The sequence below is a fragment of the Mustela nigripes genome, chromosome 12 (genome assembly GCF_022355385.1).
Source record: "Mustela nigripes isolate SB6536 chromosome 12, MUSNIG.SB6536, whole genome shotgun sequence".
NCBI classification, from domain to species: Eukaryota; Metazoa; Chordata; class Mammalia; order Carnivora; family Mustelidae; genus Mustela; species Mustela nigripes.
The window spans coordinates 13,142,769-13,163,446 of record NC_081568.1 but is presented as its reverse complement, the minus strand read 5'-3'; the positions used below and the strand labels follow the sequence as shown (position 1 = coordinate 13,163,446).

Here is a 20,678-nt window from a genome sequence, read left to right as displayed (position 1 = left end):
AAATGTTTTGTTACAGAAAATTTCAGTCCTATGCAGAAGTAGGCAGAAGAATACAATGAAATCCATGTACTCATTCTGCCACTTTCAATTTACCCCCCCCCCTTGGCGGGTGTTTCAACTCTAATCCCACCCACATGCTCCCCCTACAGGCCGTATTTTGTAAAGCAAGGTCCTGACAATTTTGTCTCTAAATATTTTAGTATACACTTAGCGCTTAAGACTCTTAATATATAATCACATTATGGTGACAGCATTTACAGAAGTAACATGAACTTCTCAATCATCCAAACTCCAGTCATTGCTCAAATTTCCCCAGTTGTCTTGTGATGGTGCTCTTGTTAAGGCTTATAATTTCTCATCCAGCAACAGATCTCCCGAATCTCTCGTAATTTATACAATACACAACCCCATCATTTTCTTCACGCACTTGCTGTCATTGAAGATGCCGCCGCATTTATCCTACAGAGTTTCCAGATTCTGTGCATCGTGATCCTGACAATACCATTACTGCCTCTCCAGGGAAGCCTTTTACAAGTGCAAGTCCCTGGCCCCCACCCCGGAGGAAGCAGCCTCCAGCCCCCACCCCGCGTCCATCTAGATCACCGTCTCACCTCTCATTTTACACACAAGGTCGCCGAGTTCCAGAGTGGCAGAGTGGCCGGTCCAGGGTAACATGGTCCAAACGGTTTCCCTGGAGTCCTGCTCAGGGAACACCATGACCCGAAGCTTGGCTGATTCCTGCCCATCTGTCACCTCTTGCTTCCTGCTCAGAAAGGGTGTCCTGGACTACTCTAGGAATTCTCACCATCTTGAGTTTTAAAAATATTTTATCTCATCTTAGTGATTCTAGCTCTAAGATACTTATTTTTCTAACTAGTTAGACTGTTTAGTTGTGTAGATATAAAAGGCATATTGAAGTGTGAAGAGTTACAGTACTTTAGTTGGCAAAAAGCAAGCTGGCTTTTCCCCAAGACCCTTCTTCATCAACCATTTGACCCCTCTCTGGTTCCATGCCAACATCTACTTGTGTTTTACCCTCATCTTATTAATCTGGGCCTCCGATTTTACACGTCTAGTGTTGTTTAGGGTATGTTGAGATGAGAGCAAAATGGTGTTGAGATCCAGAAACACCCAAACCCTGCCTTCACCCCAGTGGGAATCATATGTCCGTACGAGGTGGAGAATGTCACAGGTGTCAGCCGAGGCCTTAAGCTGTAGTGAGAAGCCATGAGGAACCGGGAAGAGCTCAAGCGATGCTCGTCACCTTGTAGGGGTTCTGCCATTGTAACGCACCGAGGAGCTGAGGGTGGGGGCCGGGTGGGAGGCGGCTGCCCCAAGCCTTCTAGGGCCCCAGCGCCGGCGGGCATCGGGTGGGCGGAGCGCGGAGAGAGACTTCTCCCTCCAGTAGTCTGGAAACACCTACCCCGGCCTGAGCCTTCCTCTGTCTGAAAGCAGAGAGGAGCCCAGCCGCCTCCCTCTGCCGCCGACCCCCAGCTTGAGGCCACAGGGATCTTTATCATTAAAAAAAAAAAAGCAAGGCCAAAGTTGGTGTTTGATCATTTGGTTACAGTTTCCGACCCTGTCGTCAGTTGGGTGAAGTGGCTTTTCCTGCTTACTCGTAAGGATTCTGTGGTCCTGATTTGTATTCGCTGCTGTTGCTACTTTGCAGAGAGATCATCGATAACACCAGCAAGGAGAACGGGATCGACATCATCATGGCCGACAGGACCTTCCACCTGATCGCCGAGTCCCCAGAAGATGCCAGGTGAGGCACGGCCGTTGGCTGCCCGCACACGACATCCTCGCTCCCGCTGAGGCCTGCCTGCTGCCCGACCGGCTCTGAAGAGACTGCACCTGACTGTCTAGTTGGGCTTTTCTGTTAGGACGGGTGAAGAACCGAGTCATGAGATGGACGTACTTGTCCCCCGGGGAACCTGTCACTGGGCTCAGGTGTCCAAGAAACAAGGGCCAGGATTTCCAGCTTTGAATGCCACTAGACAGACTCCTTGTTATCTTGGCTTAGGCTTTTGTTGTCCCCAGCAGTGTATGTAAATCATGCAACAGCACAGAGCCGAAAGCCCACCCTCTGGAAGCTTCTGAGCATAGCTTGTGTTTGCTTCCCATAGAGTAGCCCATTTAATTCTCACGGCTGCCCTACAAGGTTAATAGCGTTGTTACCATTATTACTGTGACCCGCATTTTACAGAATAGGAGACTCAGATGTGACAAAGGGGAGTATCATTGGTAAAGTCACAAAAGCTCAGTTTCACTGAACGGAAGCATTACGATTCTTACATTTCTTAAAGAGCTTTATTTTTTGACTGAGCTCAAAGGACAGTGGGGTCAGTGTCCATTGGCTGGATCGAATGGTCTCACGTTTCTAGACTCCAGGCGGGGTCCCATCCTTGTGGGAGATGTGGACAAACAGGAGAGCTGCTGTCTGGCCCCCGGTGTGATGGATCACACGGCCACACACTGGATGAGACAGAGCAAAGAATCTGTTTTCTCCTGCTGCTTTAGGAGCCACAGGACTGTGTTGGAGGTATCTGTCCTCTCCTCTGAGCAAGGCCGGAGAGCATCTTTGGCCTAGATCCTTTATTTTTGACCTCTGAAATCATTCAGATCTTGTAATGAATTCTCAGTGCCTTTCACAGCGACCCCTTTGCCCTTTGGATGTCTCAGTCCATAGAGCACCATGGGAGCAGCTTTAAGGGCAAAGAAAATAATTCTTCCCATGGGAACAAACTAAAACCATGCTTGGATCCATAAATTATGACGCAGACTGGAAAAACAAGCAAACCTGGAATTACAGCCCCTTCATTCCATCTGGGACTCCTAGAGACCGCCCGTGGGTGTTTGTGGTCTGTGGAATGCCCACGGCTTTCCAGCTGAATTACAGGCCCAGCGTTCCAGAGCCATCCTCTCTGTTTTGGGCCATAATGAACTTGCTAAATTTAACATTGAAGACTTTTTTTTTTTTTTTTTTTTCCTCCAAGTAGGCTTCACGCTAGGCCAGTACGGGGTTTGGACCCTGAGATTAAGACCTGAGCTGATATCAAGTATTGGATGCTTAACCGACTGAGCCATCCAGGGACCCCAACATTTGTAGTAGTTTAACGGAGAACTTCTTCCCTTGGCCAGTAAAACATGACTTTAAAAATTCCTTTTCAGATCGAGTTAAATCTGACTCAGGAGGAGAAATCTGTCAATTTAAGGGTGTCACCTGAATAGGATGAAAGCCCAGCAAATTTTATTTGTGTGTGTGTGTGTGGGTGTGTGTGATCCCATGTGGCCTACGTCTTGAATATGTGTTTTTCAATGTTGGATTCGGGAAACATTTTTGAGCTTCATAAAGCAGTGACTTAAGTCTTGACTTTGAGTCAATCAGAATTGATGAAGCAAATTTATATTGAGATGTTTCCCCTGTTTCCCTGGGACTCTGTACACACTGTGTGTTTTCAAGCTCTTGGTCACATTTTTCTCCTTTAGGAAACACTGGAGACAGATTTTAGGAATATCTGAAAAGATATTCCTTAGATCCTTAGATCCTTTGCTATAGATACATGACTTGGGCTTCTATATAGGTATACATTTTTGGCTTAAGTATCCCATCATAGACACCAAGTACTTGACCTGTGCCATACTTAGTAGGAGCGTATCTGTATGTCTTATTAGCCCTTGCAGGAGGGGGTTGTCCCTAGCATCTCACATTTGGCACCTCCTACGTTTTATGGTTGGTTGATCAATGTTGGATTGGATGGATGGATGGATGGACAGACGGACACATGGATATGTGACTATTTGTGGTCATTTTGCTCAAGCCTGTATTGTGTTTCTAGTTCCATCATGACTTTTGTTCAGCTTGACTTTTCTGGGGTTGATCTGTTTTCCTTTGTCGTCTGATTCTAATGAGGCTGCAAATGAGAAAACTCTTTTTGGGTGAGAATAGAAGAGTTCTCCGGTCAAAATAGCGTTCCACTTTCTACTTCCAGCGATCGTTTTCTGTTTGCAGTTCTCCTATGGTTTTATTCTTACTTAGGTAGAAATGCTATCAGGTGGTCAGAAACCCCATCCTGGGAGTGAGTAGGGAAGACTGACCTCAGTGGGCATCCTGAGGTGGCACTCCACCATCATCGGCCTTCTTACCTTGGAATTTACTTTTTTTTTTTTTTTTTAAGATTTTATTTATTTATTTGAGAGAAATTGAAAATGGGGGAGATCACAGAGCTTTGGAGAGGGAGACAGAGACTCACCACTGAGCAGAGAGCCAGATGTCGGACTCCATCTCAGGATCCTGGGGTCATGACCCCAGCCAGAGCCAGTCACTTAACCGACTGAGCCATGGAGGCATCCCTGTTTTTAAAGAAAAGGCACTTGAATATTTCGTAGGTTATAGATAATACCTTCAATAAAGATCCTTGGTGTATAAGTGTTTGGGGTGGAACTGAGGATTTCATTATCCTCATTATTCAGTGTCCGGAAGCCTGGGGCAGCTGGAGGAGAGGGTCTCCCCTTGATCTGAAACTGCAGCAGCCATAGCGAAAGGCATTGCCTGTTTCTTCAACCTTTGCCTGTTGGTAGCAGAAACCCACATTTACCCCATGAGTAGTGTCGGCAGATTAAAAACGAAATTGCTAGAGGAAATGTCACTTTCGCAGAGAATGCAGAGAAGGGCATCGGTCACCCCGGTGCCTGTCCAGCAGCTAGCCCCTCTTTGACAGTCTCTCTGTCCTTCCCACAGCCAGTGGTTCAGTGTGCTGAGTCAGGTCCACGCGTCCACCGACCAGGAGATCCGGGAGATGCACGACGAGCAGGCGAACCCGCAAAACGCCGTGGTGCGTGAACATCATGGGGTGGAGGGAGGTGTCCCAGGGAGGCAAGGGGCCCTGGAATTCCTAGACAACCTTAACTAAAAGTGTAACAATTAAAGGAATGTTTTAAAAATCATGCAGAAATACAGAATTAGTAGAAGACGATCACAAGTAGTAATAGATTCCAGTCCTCCCGCTTTAAACCATTAAAAGGACCAAAAAGAAAATCCCGAATTACATGAAATCCTAGAAGCGTATCATACCTCCCTCCAAAGGACTTCGGAATTCTGACTTGTGTTCTTCCGGTCTTCACTCTATCCTGGACGCATACAGAACCATACGGTCGTATTCTAGAAATCAAGTTTTCTTTTCTCCTAAGAAGACCGTAAGATCGAAGTCTCTTAGCGGGGTCTGAGTCTAAATTTAGGGACGGATCCTAGTGTGAGTCAGAAGATTTGTACTGTAGAGAGAAGTCTGAAATACTTTCTAATGTATTCTAAAAACAGACAACATTAATTTATAATTTTTTTTTTTTTAAATGAGAGAACTGTAGATTCTGCCCTGTCTAGAGGCGGTACTCACCACCAGAAGGGGGACCTTTCTTAGATAACTATTATTTTATAGTTAACATAGAAAGGAGAAGTGTTTATTTGGTTCTTTAGAGAGCCATAACCTAAAGGATGTCATGGTCATGTGCGCTGTACTGATAGATTCTCTTCCCCCGATTTTTGCTCCTTTTCAGGGCACTTTGGATGTGGGGCTGATTGATTCCGTCTGCGCCTCTGACAGCCCCGATCGGTAAGTTGGGATGTGACTCTCAGCAGAAGGAATGAGCAGTCGGCAGGCTCCCCCAGCCCTCTCTGCTTCTGGGCCACTGTCCTCTTTCCTGGGCCATGAAATGATTCAGGGCTGCGTGTTGCACCTGCTCAGTCCCAGGCTGCCTTCTTCGTGGCCAGGTTTATATCCAGAAGTCTTGCTCTCTGGGTTATCCTTGGGATGCTGGAGGAGACCATGGAAGCTAATTTAAACACTCAGTTAAACACATACACACACGAGGAATATTCTTCATTCAGATACAGAGGTTGACCCAGGATTCCCAGAGGAAGAAAATGCCTGCTGAGCAAACCAGTATTCCAGCACAGAGAAGGGTGTCTTCCCCTTTCTAAACTTAATAATGAACTCAAGTAGGACTTTGATTGCAGTTTATGTGTAGAGCATTAATAAATTAAACCACAAAGATTTTTCCTTGACATTTCCACCTTATCTGTGCCCTTAAGATAGCATGTTTTGGTTTTGTTTTCTGAAGGCACATCGTCTTTGTGGACGCCCCTGGGAGTCTGTACCATTGACCTTTGTCTGTATTTATCTATTTTTCTTTGCTGCTGTCTGTTTGAATCCTGAGTAGGAATCAAAAACGGCTTCTGCGTCTAGGAACAAAGCTTTAGAAAGTGAACAGAAATGTACTCCAGTTGACGACAAAAATGCTGCCCACTGGGCAGCATTCCCTGGAGTCTCCATCTGCCCCTTGACAGAGGCTCTTCTGAACCACAGACCCATTGTCTCTAGGATCGCCCTACACCATCCTACACCTGGCTCGGGGACTTTACCAAGTGTGTCCCGTCAGTAGCCCAGATTTTATTCTGATGGTCAAGTTCCCACCTTGTCTCCATCTGTCTCCTTCTGAAGGAGGCTCCAGCAGTCAGGGCACGTGAAGATCTGTGCGTAGAACTTTCCATTGCTGTAGGCCCTTCTCTCCATCAAGTTCCCTCCTTTCTCCCTTCCCAACTATAGAAAAATCTTTTGTTTTTAAAGAGCTACTGTAAACATTTGAAAACTTGCAAGAAATTTTTCAGTCCCTAGCATAAGCGGTTAGGTGCAGGAATTAGTAGGAGCAAGGGCCTCGGAGAGGCGTGGGCCATTGCCAGACAGAGATGAGGCAGAAAGTAAATTTCCATTATTATGTTATCCCTGACAGAAATGAGGCTTAGTTCAATTGCTTTGAACACATGGACCCAGGTGACTTTTTGTAGCCAGCATAATGGAAGATGTTCTGTTTACACCTATTTACTGATCTTCTTTTATTACTGGTGTCTGACATTTCATTACCAACCCACAGAAATATCATCCAAGGCAATACCCAGGGGCAGAAAGAAATTTACTTTGGAGAAGCATCAAAAAAAAAAAAAATTTCCCCCACCGTCACCTCATTTAGCTTTTTCCGAACCGAGTGTCATCTGGAAAGTTTTGCATGAAGCAATTTTTCCCTTTCCCCGGACCTTCAGAATGTGTGGCTCCAAGTTTAAAGGTTAATGAGGCATAAATAAATCCTGCAGAAGTGAGCAAGAGTTACCTTAGCCTAAAGGACGAACGGCGCTGCGGTTTCCGATCCTGTGACCGTCCGCCAGGAAAAAGGCATTTGGTTTTGGTTCAAACAGGTGATGCTGCCGGTGGGGCTAAGTCTCTGCTTCCTTCCTGCCCTGTCGCTCAGACCCAATTCGTTTGTGATCATCACGGCCAACCGGGTGCTCCACTGTAATGCGGATACCCCAGAGGAGATGCACCACTGGATCACGCTGCTGCAGAGATCCAAGGGGGACACCAGAGTGGAGGGCCAGGAGTTCATTGTGAGAGGTGACTGCTACCGCCGCTCTGCTTGGTCGGGGGGCCTCTGTCTCCCTTTGCCTAGGTACTGCCGCGTTTCCCACGGGGGCGGCTTTTCTGAGGAATTTTGACTCTGAGGTTGCTTTAAAAAAAATCACGTAAGAGGGGCGCTTGGGTGGTTCAGTCGTTAAGCATCTGCCTTCAGTTCAGACCATGATCCCAGGATCCTGGGATCGAGCCCCGCATTGGGCTCCCTGCTTAGCAGGAAGCCTGCTTCTCCCTCTCCCACTCCCCCTGCTCGTGTTCCCACTCTTGCTGTCTCTATCGAATAAATAAATAAAAATCTTTATAGGGGCGCCTGGGTGGCTCAGTGGGTTAAAGCCTCTGCATTCGGCTTGGGGCATGGTCCTAGGGTTTGGGATCGAGTCCTGTATCCAGCTCTCTGCTCAGCAGGGAGCCTGCTTCCCTTCCTCTCTCTCTGCCTCCGAATGCCTCTCTGCCTACTTGAGATCTCTGTCTGTCAAATAAATAAATAAAATCTTTAAAAAAAAAAAAATCTTTATAAGGAAAATGACTAAAAAAAAAAAAATCTTGTAAGTCGTGGTCGTGACCCTTTCCAGCCCGTAAGTAGAAATGGGACCCATCTGGAAGCATCCTGCAGATTAGGATCCAGTATTGGGGGTTTCTTTTGATAGTTTTTAATTGACATTTTCATCTTTTCAGGGTGGTTGCACAAAGAAGTAAAAAACAGTCCGAAGATGTCTTCACTGAAACTCAAAAAACGGTGGTTTGTGCTCACCCACAATTCCTTGGATTACTACAAGAGCTCCGAGAAGAACGCTCTGAAATTGGGCACGTTGGTCCTTAACAGCCTCTGCTCGGTGGTGCCTCCCGATGAGAAGATCTTCAAAGAGACAGGTAACGCAGCCACGTGCCCGCGGCGAGCCTGGCTTTGCTCAGACCGAGGGAGTTGATCTGCTGAAGCCGGGTGGGCTTAGCTCCATGGACACCTAGTATTGAAACCATAGTAAAGGGATGCCTGGGTGGCTCAGTCAGTAAGCGTCTGCCTTTCAGCTCAGGCCATGATCCCAGTGTCCTGGGATCAAGTCCCACATCAGGCTCTCTGCTCAGTGGGAAGCCTGCTTCTCCCTCTCCCACTCCCCCTGCTTGTGTTTCCTCTCTCACTGTCTCTTTCAGGTGAATAAATAAAAACTTAAAAACAAAACAAACAAACAAAAAACATAGTAAAGAGGTCCTGCTTACTTGAGTTACACAAATGTTCTTAGGACAATTGCACAAAAACAAAGATTGCCCTGTGGTGAGCTCTCTTTTCCTGTGCTGTGTTCTTCATCTTTTCTATCTCTGTGTCATGAGACTCCTAACGCAGCCCAGGAAGGCTAAATCCTAACTGTCCCTGAGCGTATTAACCTCGTAGATTAAAAAGCAGCCATGCTAGCTTAGTTTTGTTCTCATCAGTATTATGAAAATTTTTCTTGATTGGGTTCTATTGCTAGTTGTGATTTTATGCTTTTGTAAGATTTTTAAAATTTATTTGATAGAAAAAGAGAGCACATAAGCAAGGGGGAGGGACAGAGGGAGAGACAGAAGCAGGTTTCCCATGGAGCGAGAGCCCAGTGTGGGACTCGATCCCAGCACCCTGAGATCATGCCTGAGCTCAAGGCAGACTCTTAACCGACTACACCACCCAGGCGCCCCGATTTTTGTTTTTAATACAGTTCCTCTGTTCCAAAGGATCGCTTGTTTCTGGACACACACAGACGCCTTGCTTAGCAAAAGTGCTTTCTTAAGGCAGAGTCTAAGGAAAGGAAACAAAGAGGAAGGGATAAGGAGTGTCAGAAAGGGAAGGAAGCGTTTTCACTCTGGTTCCAGAGCCTTGAAAGCAACTTAGTTTATGCTTGTTTTTTTTGTGTGGGTTTTTTTTTTTTTTTTTCCCCCCAGAGCAAATGTTATCACTTATTTATTTATATTTTAATTTATTTGAGACAGAGAGCGAGTGCACAAGCAGGGGGGCGGCAGGGGGAGGGAGAAGCAGGCTCCTTGCTGAGCAGAGAGCCTGACATGGGGCTGGATCCCAGGACCTGAGCCCAAGGCAGAGGCTTCACCCACGGAGCCGTCCAGGCACCTCTGTTACCACTGATGTATTTAATCCTGGGTTTTACTGGTTTGTGTTTGTCTTCCCCTCCACCTTAAGCTCCTCCAGTCAGTGGGCAGATGCACGGGTTGCCTGGCACACTGGGGAACTCAGCGAGCGCTGCTGAATTGACTGCTGGGTTGACCAGGGGGCTGCTGGGTTGCTGGGCGGTGGGGGAAGGGCCCTCCGTTGGGGGCGGGGTAGGGGGCAATGACGTCACTGTGCTCGTGCTCGGCCACAGGCTACTGGAACGTCACGGTGTACGGACGCAAGCACTGCTACCGGCTCTACACCAAGCTGCTCAACGAGGCCACCAGGTGGTCCAGCGCCATCCAGAATGTGACGGACACCAAGGCCCCGATCGACACGCCCACCCAGCAGCTGATCCAGGACATCAAGGTAAGGGGCCACCGAGCTTGCCGGGGTGTGTCACCGTCGCTCGCAGACACCCCCCCATCTCTTGGAACATCAAGATGTCGGTCAAGCTCCATTTTTATTACATCATCAGAACTAACTTGCAATTAATTTTCTTTTGGAAGATCGTGGCTTTTAGAAATCTAAATACGAGCACTTAAGTGAAATTTGACCCTAAAAGTACTTTGTGTCCAGGAGTGTGGCAGGTGTGGCTGCCCAGGCAAACCCGGGTGCTGGGCTGTGCATACCGAGGGAGGATGGTCTGTGGTTTGGGGTGTAGGGTTCCCCATCTGAGGGACCTGGCGTGATCTGTGTGGGGATGTCCTGCTGCCACAGGTCACCCTTCAGCCCCGGGGTAGGGACCTTCTAGGAGCAACACAGTAATTCTCTTACTGAGAGTTCCTGGAGCCCACGGGGGATTCACCAGCAGCCTGGATGGGTCTAGAAAACCTCTGGAACCTTTATTAAGCACCTCCAAACTCACGGGAAGCTTCCAAGTCTCTGGACCAACACTGACCTTGTTAAATTGTAATTTCATTTTTATAAAGATGAACCGCTCAGGGAGGATACACTGAACGAGTAATTACATGGGAGCCATGCACAGAGATTGCTGCGCTCATTTTTCAGGAATGGAAACGGAGACATGGAATATTCCGGCTGCGTTGTTCACACAGCTGGTCAGTCCCTGATGCAGAACCAGGTCGAGGGGATTGTTCTTACTGCTCTTTCTCTACGTTATCCATCAGATAGATTTCTGATACCAAAGAAAGAGCCGGAACAGTGACAGAAAAGATTTGAGAATGATAAGACAGGTGTTTGTTGATCTGCATCACAGGAAATGAGCTCCTCAAATCCAGGAGGCAAGCTCAGACTTCGTAGAGGTGAGAGAGGGTCTAATATGTCTGTAAGATATCATTTCCCACTGAATTCAAGTCACAGCACACACAAGGTAGTGTTCTGGGTGTTTGGAGCTGAATTCCACCAAGTCCGTTATTCTCCAAGACTCTGCAAACTCCATGACACCCAGGATGCTAAATGGTAGCGATTTCATTTCTGGCATTTAAAAAAATTATTTCTGAAGTTTTTTGTTTTTTTTTTTTTCTGAGAAAGGAGTGAAAACTCATCAGCTGAACGTTCTCTTCAAAGCTATGACTTACCTATTCTTATATCTCTAATTTGAAAGTTGTCATTAAAAAGAGTAATAGAATTTTCCAAATATGAAACAACCCTCTTTTAAAAATTAGGTTGCCCTAATTAAGTCCATACAAAATTGTTGAAATAATTGAAGTTTTTTTTCCCCCTGGCTTTCAGTTGGGTGTTATTAAAATAGTTTCATAGTGGAAATTACTGCAATAGAATGATTCATTGCCTGTCCTCCCAACTTTTCTGTTTATCTAACGTTCTTAAAGGAACTTTGCCTTCTTAAAATCCCAAATTAACATTTTAGGAACCTAAGTACAGGATGAATTTCTATGAAAAGATCTCTTAAATTTCAAGAAAGAGAAGGCAGGCATGTTGAAGAATCGTCTGTCTAATAACATATCAACATGTGTCATTTTCAGGTATAGAAAAAATACAGAAGACCAATTAAAGAGCAAAGTAATGTTTTTCTTTTTTTCTTAAACACTTTATTTATTTGACAGGCAGACATCACAAGTAGGCAGAGAGGCAGGCAGAGAGAGAGGAAGGGAAGCAGGCTCCCTGCCGAGCAGAGAGCCCAGTTACGAGCTCAATCCCAGGACCCTGGGATCATGACCTGAGCTGAAGGCAGAGGCTTTAACCCACTGAGCCACCCAGGTGCCCCAAAACAATGTATTCTTTAAGCGAATTGTAGATAAAAATGCATGCTTTGGCTAAGTGTCTGATGGCTAAATAGCAAAAGAACTTTACTTTTTGGAAATATGCATAATCTCTGGGGAAAATATTTTCAGTAATATGGGAAAATATATACACTTGAAATGAAGAGAATGAGTTGTGACAAAAATGCACACTTGTGATTTGTCTTCAAATGCAGATTGTGGGTATCTTCATGCTTGATATAATTTTTTTTAAGATTTATTTGAGGGACGCCTGGGTGGCTCAGTGGGTTAAAGCCTTTGCCTTCAGCTCAGGTCATGATCCCAGGGTCCCAGAATTGAGCCCCGCATCGGGCTCTCTGCTCATCTCTCTCTCTCTCTGCTTGTCTCTCTGCTTGCCTCTCTGCCTACTTGTGATCTCTGTCTGTCAAATAAATAAATAAATAAAATTTTTAGTAAATAAATAAATAAATATTATTTGAGCCAGAGAGTGCCTGGGCAGAGGGAGTAGGAGAAGCAAACTCCCCACTGAATATGAAGCCATACTCTGGGGTCAGGCTCACAATCCTGAGATCATGACCTGAGCTGAAGCCAAGAGATGGATGTTTAACTGACCGAGCACTCCGGGCGCCCTAAAACTATCTCTGTTTTTTCAAGTAGGCTCCATGCCCGGCATTGAACCCAATGCGAGGCTTGAACTCAGGTCCCCGAGATCGAGACCTGAGCTGAGATCAAGAGTAGGATGCTTAACCAACCACCTCGGTGCCCCCGTGCTTGATATTAGTAATACTAGATTGTCTAGCATCTCCTGGATGCTTTAGACTCTGGAAAATGTTCACATGTGGGAGAACACAGATTGCTAGGACACCTAGGTAGACGTTCACATGTGGGAGAACACAGATTGCTAGGACACCTGGGTAGCTCAGTCGGTTAAGCTCCTGCCCTCGTGATCTCAGCTCAGATCATGATTCTCAGGGCCATGAGATTGAGCCCCCATGTTGGCTCCTCTCTGGGCATGGAGTCAGCTTGAGAGTCTCTCCCTCTGACCCTCCCCACCTGCCTGTGTTCTCTCTAAAAAATATTTTAATTTAAAAAAAAAAAAAAAGAATACAGAGGCTTTTGTTCTTGCACACGCGTGTGTTTTGGGTGAGCTTGCTGGCTTTAGCGGGTTCTCTGTTTTCAAGGAGAACTGCCTGAACTCCGACGTGGTGGAGCAGATTTACAAGCGGAACCCCATCCTCCGCCACACGCACCACCCCCTGCACTCGCCGCTGCTGCCCCTGCCCTACGGAGACATCAACCTGAACCGTGAGTGCCGGGGCCCACCGCGCTCTGCGGCCGACACCGTTCTGTCCTCCGTGGCCGCTCCTTTCCGATCAGCACGTGTTGTTTGTGGTGACGTAAGCATTGTTGGACTAGAAGAACAGTGGTCAAGGGGGTCAGGAAATGCCCGCCCTCCCTGTGGACGCAGAGTTGCCTGAATTTACTAGAGAACCAGATCCTGAATGTCTTGCGTTACAAAGCGGGAACCTGTTTGGCAATAGGCCAACTTTTTAAGCGAGCGTCTTGTTGAGGGAAGGAGTTCGGTTATAGAACAAAACAGCATAACTTGCCCACCTCTGTGTTCAGCATTGTTTGTCTGATTCGAAGGTGTAGGGTCGTGGCGAGCACCGTGTCCCGAAGCCGCCGTCTGTCCCCATCCCTTCCCCGTGTGTGTGTGCGCGTGTGTGTGTGTGTTTGCTGCTCTGATTCCAGCGTGTCCAGACCCCCTGTGTAAAAACTTGTGTGTGTTCTGCTTCTCCTAGTGCTCAAAGACAAGGGCTACACCACCCTTCAGGACGAAGCCATCAAGATCTTCAATTCCCTGCAGCAGCTGGAGTCCATGTCTGACCCCATCCCCATAATCCAGGGCATCCTGCAGACGGGGCACGACCTGCGCCCGCTGCGGGACGAGCTCTACTGCCAGCTCATCAAGCAGACCACCAAAGTGCCCCACCCGGGCAGCGTGGGCAACCTGTGCAGCTGGCAGATCCTGACGTGTCTGAGCTGCACCTTCTTGCCCAGCCGGGGGATCCTCAAGTACCTCCGCTTCCATCTGAGGAGGTAGGCGACGGCTGGGCCGTGCGGTCGTGCGGGGGCTGCGCCAGGTTGTGGCTCGGAGGAGGACGCCTGGTGTGGTCCTGTGCTCGGGTCCCTTGAACAAGCCACACAAGGCTGCGGCAGGGACCGGGGCCCTTTCAGCGTGGTGTCCTAACGTCCGAGGCGTGGAGTCCATTTAATACTGCCACCTGAGTAAATGGAGGAGGCAGGTCTGGGTACTGGGATTCGGATCAAACAGGTAGAGAGAGTCTGACTCGGACTCTGATGAACCACGGAAAAACGGTTTTCATCCCACAGTATGAGACAGGACTCTGGGCAGCGTGGCAGAGGTAAGCTGGCAGCAGAGCTGCTCCCCGCCCAGTGCTGGCTCTCTGGGACTTTTTATTATTATCATTACTTGAATTTAAACAAAACCTGCACAGAAAGTGGCCCGTGTTTGCTCTGTACCACGTGGGGTTCCCTCAGGGGGGTCCTTTGCCCTCCGAGTGCTGAAAGCAGCCCGGCGCCCAGACGCCAGCCAGCCTCAGTCTAGCAATTAACAGTGAAGTGTTTGTCTCCTAGGATACGGGAACAGTTTCCAGGAACCGAGATGGAAAAATACTCCCTCTTCATTTATGAATCTCTCAAGAAAACCAAATGCAGGGAGTTCGTGCCTTCGCGGGATGAAATCGACGCCCTGATCCATAGGCAGGAAATGACGTCCACGGTGTACTGCCACGGGGGAGGCTCCTGCAAGATCACCATCACCTCCCACACCACGGCCGGGGAGGTGAGGGAGAAGCCCCTGCCTGGCGCCTCACTGCCAGGGCACAGAAGTCAGGAGGGCTGATCACGGTTAGGCAGGCTCCCGCGTGGCTGTGTTGTGCACAGCGCAGCAGGTGTAACCTACAACCAAACGCACGTATAGAGAGCGAAAAATACGTTATCAAACATGAGTAGAAACACAAAAATGAGGCAGGTGCATATCTGGTAGAGAGTGTGTGGCTGACTCAGGGGTGCCCGCCAGGACGTGGGCTGACCGCAGCATCTCCGTGAGGAGGGGTCTCTGTTTGTTGTACCGAGTATCTACAGTGATGAGTCAGATGAGCATATTGTCTTTTTTTTTTCCCCCTTTTTTAAAATTGAAATTTAGCATTCTAAAACCATGGGCTAAAAGAAGTAGGGGATAATATCCAGAAAAGCTTCTGGCGTGGAAAGGAGAAACATCAGTGGAACCCATTGTTTCTTGGAAGTTGATGAATGTATCAGACAAAAGAGAGGGCTTGAGTTTTTGCGGGCCTCTCCTGCTAGTGGGCGTTTGCAGGAACTTTGTCCGGCATCTGTCTCCACCAGTGGGCAAAATGCTCTGTGTTCTTTTTTTTTTTTTTTTTTTTACAAAGACAAGAGAAACCTGATACGCAGAGAACAGTGGGAAAAGAGCACTTTGGAAATTCTGGGTGACCACACATGACAGTGTTAGTGGGGGAGCTCCTTGGACCCTCACATGCCAGCGGCTCACTCGGGGCTCCGGTGAAGGGCTCCAGGGACTGTGAAACCACATTCCAGAACCAGATGCTGGAAGCTGAAGACTTCAGGGTGTATCTTGCAGGTGGTGGAGAAGCTGATCAGAGGCCTGGCCATGGAGGACAGCAGGAACATGTTTGCCTTGTTTGAGTACAACGGAAGCGTCGATAAAGCCATTGAAAGCCGAACCATCGTCGCAGATGTGTTAGCAAAGTTCGAGAAGTAAGTTCCGTCTCCCTGGGATGCCAGCAGATGGAATAAATTAAGAGCAAAGTTGAGGATTGCTTTTGGCTTCAGTTTTTAGCTCTCAGTGTGCCTTTGAATTCCTGTTCTTTTACTTGTGTTGAAGCGCATTGAATTTCTCATCTCTCCCTGCTGCCTGTTTATCTTGATTCCTAGATAAAGCCCCTGTCTCAAATAAGGTTCAGCTCACCATTGTTTTTTTACCGCATTTTCTCAGTCCCCTGTTCTACACACTGTCTTGGAATTTGCAGATTGTAGGCCTTTCACTTGTCACTGGCTTCCAAATAGGCCAGCAGCCACAGGCAAACTCGGACACTTTTCAGACTGCATTTTATGTCTCTCAGACCTGTAATGTTCGATCTAAGACTTTCTTAACCCTTAAGTAGCTCAAAAGCTTCTCTGGAGGCTGTGTTTATACTGAACAGGAATATTTGTATCAATTTTTGTAAATATTGTCCTTTATTTGAGGGTTAGTAAAGGGAATGAAGATAGAACCTTTGTTTCTTTTCTATGGATTGAGCATAATGTTGAACCGGTACTAATTTGGGGCCCGCAGAAAATCCTTGTTAGCACAGTGTAATTGAAGGCTGCCCGTTTGTTGTCTTAAAGTGAGACCAAAATGAAAGCATGATTTTCACTTCTGGCTAAATACAGTTGTTAGGGAATGAGTCATCTAAAGTCAACCCCTCGTGGCACCAAAGGGCCATTTGTCCTTTTGCTTTCTGAACCTCCCCTGCCTTCTGTCTGTAGGCTGGCTGCCACATCAGAGGTGGGGGACCTGCCCTGGAAATTCTACTTCAAACTTTACTGCTTCCTGGACACAGACAACGTGCCGAAAGACAGCGTGGAATTCGCATTTATGTTTGAACAGGTAGAAGGAACTTTCAGAAACAGGTTCCTCTGCGGGGGGGGAGGGGGAAGCAGACCTGAAATCCAGTCACACTCTTCCTAAGTCTGCGGTTGGTCTGGAGGGGCGTGAGGCCTGGCGGTTTCCCAGCATGCCCAGGGCGGCCGCTCCTTCCTGCGTCTCTAGAATGAGACCACGACGCGTGCTGTGTGAGGTCCTGTGCTAAGTAAGATCTGTTCTAGCTGGGAGGAGAGAGACATTCGGGGATGAAATACATGTTAGATGCCGCCTGTGCTAGGGAGAGATTTCAAGCAGCAGAAGGGGGGGTGGGTATAGTTGTCTGGGAAGGTGACATTGGAGGGAAATGGTGACAGATTTCAGTTCACGCACCCCTAACACTGCCGCCTGCCTCCTTTAGGCGCACGAAGCGGTTCTCCGTGGCCACTACCCAGCCCCCGAAGAGAACCTGCAGGTTCTCGCTGCCCTGCGGCTCCAGTACCTGCAGGGGGACTACTCGCTGCACGCGTCCGTGCCCCCCCTCGAGGACGTCTACTCCCTGCAGAGGCTGAAGGCCCGCATCAGCCAGTCCACCAGAAGCTTCACCCCGTGTGAGCGGCTGGAGAAGAGGCGGACGAGCTTCCTGGAGGGGACGCTGAGGCGCAGCTTCCGGACAGGGGCCGTCGTCCGGCAGAAGGTGGAGGAGGAACAGATGCTGGACATGTGGGTCAAGGAGGAGGTGTCCTCGGCGCGGGCCAATATCATTGACAAATGGAAGAAACTGCAGGGAATGAGCCAGGAGCAGGCCATGGCCAAGTACATGGCCTTGATCAAGGAGTGGCCAGGCTACGGGTCGACGCTCTTCGACGTGGAGGTGAGGACTGACGGCTGCTTCTCTGATTGCCTGGCCCGAAAGCACACACGAGTGTGGCTGTGGCCGAGGACGTGGGGCTGGGGGCCTTTGCTGGCTCCCAGCATGGCTGGGTGGAGCCTCTGCTTTCTCGCCCCCTGTTGTTAGAGCAACTCTCCCCTACACTTCACCATGAACACACCCTCTCATTCACCCGTTTTCCTCCCTTGTAGTAAATGCTTTCTCAGTGTGAGCAGGGAATGGAAAATTAAGGGGTCACCTCTTCTTAAATACCTTATGTTCTTTCTTACAGAAGCTACAGATAGATTAAATCAAAAAGCGCTGGTAAAAACCAGCATTTAATATTTTTTAAAAAATGTTTAGAATTATGTACATGAAATTAGAAACTTTGGATACAGTTGACCCTTGAACAATACGTTTGACAATCTGTGAATAACTTTTGACTTCCTAAAATGTAACTACGAATAGTCTGCTATTGACTGAAAGCCTGACCAGTAACAGAGTCGATTAACACATATTTTGCACATTAGATATTACATACATACATACATACTGTATTCTCACACTAAAGCTAGAGAAAAAAAATATTGAGAAAATCCTAAAAAAAATACATTACAGCCACTACTGTATTTAAAAAAAAATGCACATGTAAGTGGACCGTGCAGTTCAAACTCATGTTGTCAGGGGTCAGCTAGGATTTTACATTTGGTTTTTTTCCACATGAATACCTGTTTGCAGGGAAGAATTTGTTTCGCAAATGCAATTTAGCCATTAGCGGTGACCCGTACTGATTCATACCCTTTTTTTTTTTTTAAGTATACCATTTATTTGTTTATTGTTGAACATTTTATCTAGTCACCTATCAGAACAGCAGGGGGAGCAATAGGCAGAGGGAGAAGCAGACTCCCACTGAGCAGGCATCCCAATGCGGAACTCGATTCCAGGACCCTAGGACTGGGACTATGACCTGAGCTGAAGGCAGACACTGAACAGACTGAGCTGCCCAGGTGCCCCTTAAGTGACCCATTTACTGAAAGGAAATCCTTCCAGTGCTGTAGATCAAGGCCTGGCAATCTCTGTGCCACTTCTTTTACACGATGTACGGGAACGCGGCAATGTTCCTTCCTGCCTCTGCCCCTGGCTGCTTCCACACTAACGTGGCCGCACTGGGTAGCTGTGGCAGAGACCCTGTGGCTCGCAGCACCTAAAATATTGACTCCCTGTCCCTTCACGGGTAAGTTTGCCAGCCCCCTGGCCTAGGTAAACTTACAGTTTTCTACTCACAATCCCATTCAGCGTATTTGGTATCTGATGACTTTTAAGCAAGGCTGTATAAAAAAATCTAAGAATTGATTATGCATTCCAAGATCTCCTCGTGGCTTTTCATTGCGCGCTGTGTTTCCTTGCTTGGTTGGTCCAGTGGGGTTTGTCTTCAGGTGTAAATCGGATGTTTCGTACGACACCTCCTCTTCTCGGTGTCACTCGTGTACATCCCTCCTGTCCCTACCGGCTTCTTATGCCCGACTCGGGGTTCTTGTTCCCCCTACACCAATCCATGCAGGGAAGCCTGTCACCAAGCCAGTGACATTCCTTTTAGCTCCAGGCACACTGCAGGTCGCTGCTGCTGCTGCCTCTTGTCTAAAAGCCAGTTTTTCAAGAGTTTACAACTGCTCAGCACAGAGTGATTTGGAAAACTTCCCTCTGATCTTAGATTTTGCATTGGAGGAAGAGTGATCTGAAAAAGGATTGCAGGCAGAGCTAGGGATAGGAGACTGGCTCCAGGCTGCTGGGTTTGCTGGGGGAGCCACTGTCGGCTCCCCGCAGAGTCAGGTTATCAATGTGAGGGGGGGGGGGGGTCAGAGCAGAACGTCAGGATTCACGGAGTGGTTTTCTGAACACCCAGCATGGATCTTCTGGTCAGAAACCAGTCAGGCCTCCAAGGAGAGACCACATGTCCTATTTCAGTTGCCCGGGCACAGACTGGTCTTGGATGCCTACCATGTTCTGCCCAGAATGCTTGACTCAGCCTCTCCCGCGTCCTCGGTTTTTGCTACTTGATGATCTCTCGTCCACAGTGCAAGGAAGGCGGCTTCCCCCAGGACCTGTGGTTGGGCGTCAGTGCTGATGCCGTGTCGGTCTACAAGCGCGGGGAGGGAAGACCGCTGGAAGTGTTCCAGTACGAGCACATCCTCTCTTTCGGGGCGCCGCTGGCAAACACGTACAAAATCGTGGTCGACGAGAGGGAGCTGCTCTTTGAAACCAGTGAGGTAAGAGGCAAGCCAAGGATATCATTTGTGACCTTGACGAGAGAAACGATGCCCCATTTCCTGATGCCTTTGAATAATTTCAACTCTTTTGCTTTAAAATATATGAAAATACAGCATGGCTGTCCCTCCCCAGCTGTAGGTTCTCTGAGGGCCAAAATTGAACCCTCCCGTATTTCTTCTGTACCTTTGCAGCCGAGAGATATGGTTCCATTCTACCGGCGGGTCTTACCCGTGGAGGAAAGGAAATGATGTAGATGTCCAAAATATATATAGTTGAGCGAGGAAGCCTTGTGCCCATCAGCAGATGATGACGGCAAGATTCACAGCTGGAGGGAGCCAGGGCCACGACTGCCCTGGGCGTAGCTAATTCTGGCTCCCAAAATCACCCCCCAAAAAAAGCCTCTAAATGTGTGTGCCATCTGCTCCAAAGCTTAAAATGTCATCCTCGTCGTGATAAATGGAGAAGCCTGCTGAGGCCACCACGTAGGACGCTGCTAGCGCACAAGGGTGGAAAATGGAAATGAATGACCCACCGGCTTAGCTGTTGGTGTGGTCACGGGCGAGGGGGTGTCCCGGAGGCCGGAGCAGCAGGCGGGAGGAGGCTCTGGGGCAGGAGGCGGACTAGGCTAAGGGGAGAGGAGCAGGGACACGGAAGAGGCAGGACCTTTGACCGGAGGGTTCCAGGCCCCCCGCTGCCGGGTTTGGGTGACTCTGGTAGAGAGAGTGACGGTGCCAGCCGAGGGGAGGGACAATGAGGTAACAAGGCAGCGGGGACGCCGTGAGGGGGTGCAGGCCAGCCTGAGGGACAGGCCCAGGGGGGGCGGCCGTGCCTGCGTCCCGGGAAGGGGCTAATGCGAGGTCACGGCCAGCCACCACGTCTCGTGTCCGGGGGCGGCGACGGCGCTATGGTGAGCCGGGGCTTACTAGCCGGCTGCGGGCGCGGTCGATCGCCAGTGTTTTCATCAGGGGGGGTCATCCCAGCCCTCAGGACACGCACAGTGTCCTTGAGTGGCGTTTTTTGTTTTGAATGTGTGAACTCTGCCAAGTGTCCATCAGGCAGAATTGTGGTTTTCGTG

At 48.5% G+C, this 20,678-nt stretch overlaps 1 protein-coding gene across 1 annotated transcript in view; it reads left to right on the top strand.

Annotated features, from left to right (window-relative positions):
• Positions 1 to 20,678, top strand: part of MYO10 (myosin X) — a 211,565-nt gene that overhangs the window by 189,213 nt on the left and 1,674 nt on the right. Inside the window, exons 29-41 of the mRNA XM_059416933.1 lie at positions 1,670 to 1,765; positions 4,742 to 4,835; positions 5,554 to 5,609; positions 7,300 to 7,442; positions 8,136 to 8,330; positions 9,806 to 9,963; positions 12,959 to 13,082; positions 13,580 to 13,877; positions 14,436 to 14,643; positions 15,463 to 15,599; positions 16,371 to 16,491; positions 16,886 to 17,338; positions 19,411 to 19,602. Of these exons, the coding sequence (XP_059272916.1) occupies positions 1,670 to 1,765; positions 4,742 to 4,835; positions 5,554 to 5,609; positions 7,300 to 7,442; positions 8,136 to 8,330; positions 9,806 to 9,963; positions 12,959 to 13,082; positions 13,580 to 13,877; positions 14,436 to 14,643; positions 15,463 to 15,599; positions 16,371 to 16,491; positions 16,886 to 17,338; positions 19,411 to 19,602 (2,275 nt within the window). The remainder of the gene's footprint in view (positions 1 to 1,669; positions 1,766 to 4,741; positions 4,836 to 5,553; positions 5,610 to 7,299; positions 7,443 to 8,135; positions 8,331 to 9,805; positions 9,964 to 12,958; positions 13,083 to 13,579; positions 13,878 to 14,435; positions 14,644 to 15,462; positions 15,600 to 16,370; positions 16,492 to 16,885; positions 17,339 to 19,410; positions 19,603 to 20,678) is intronic.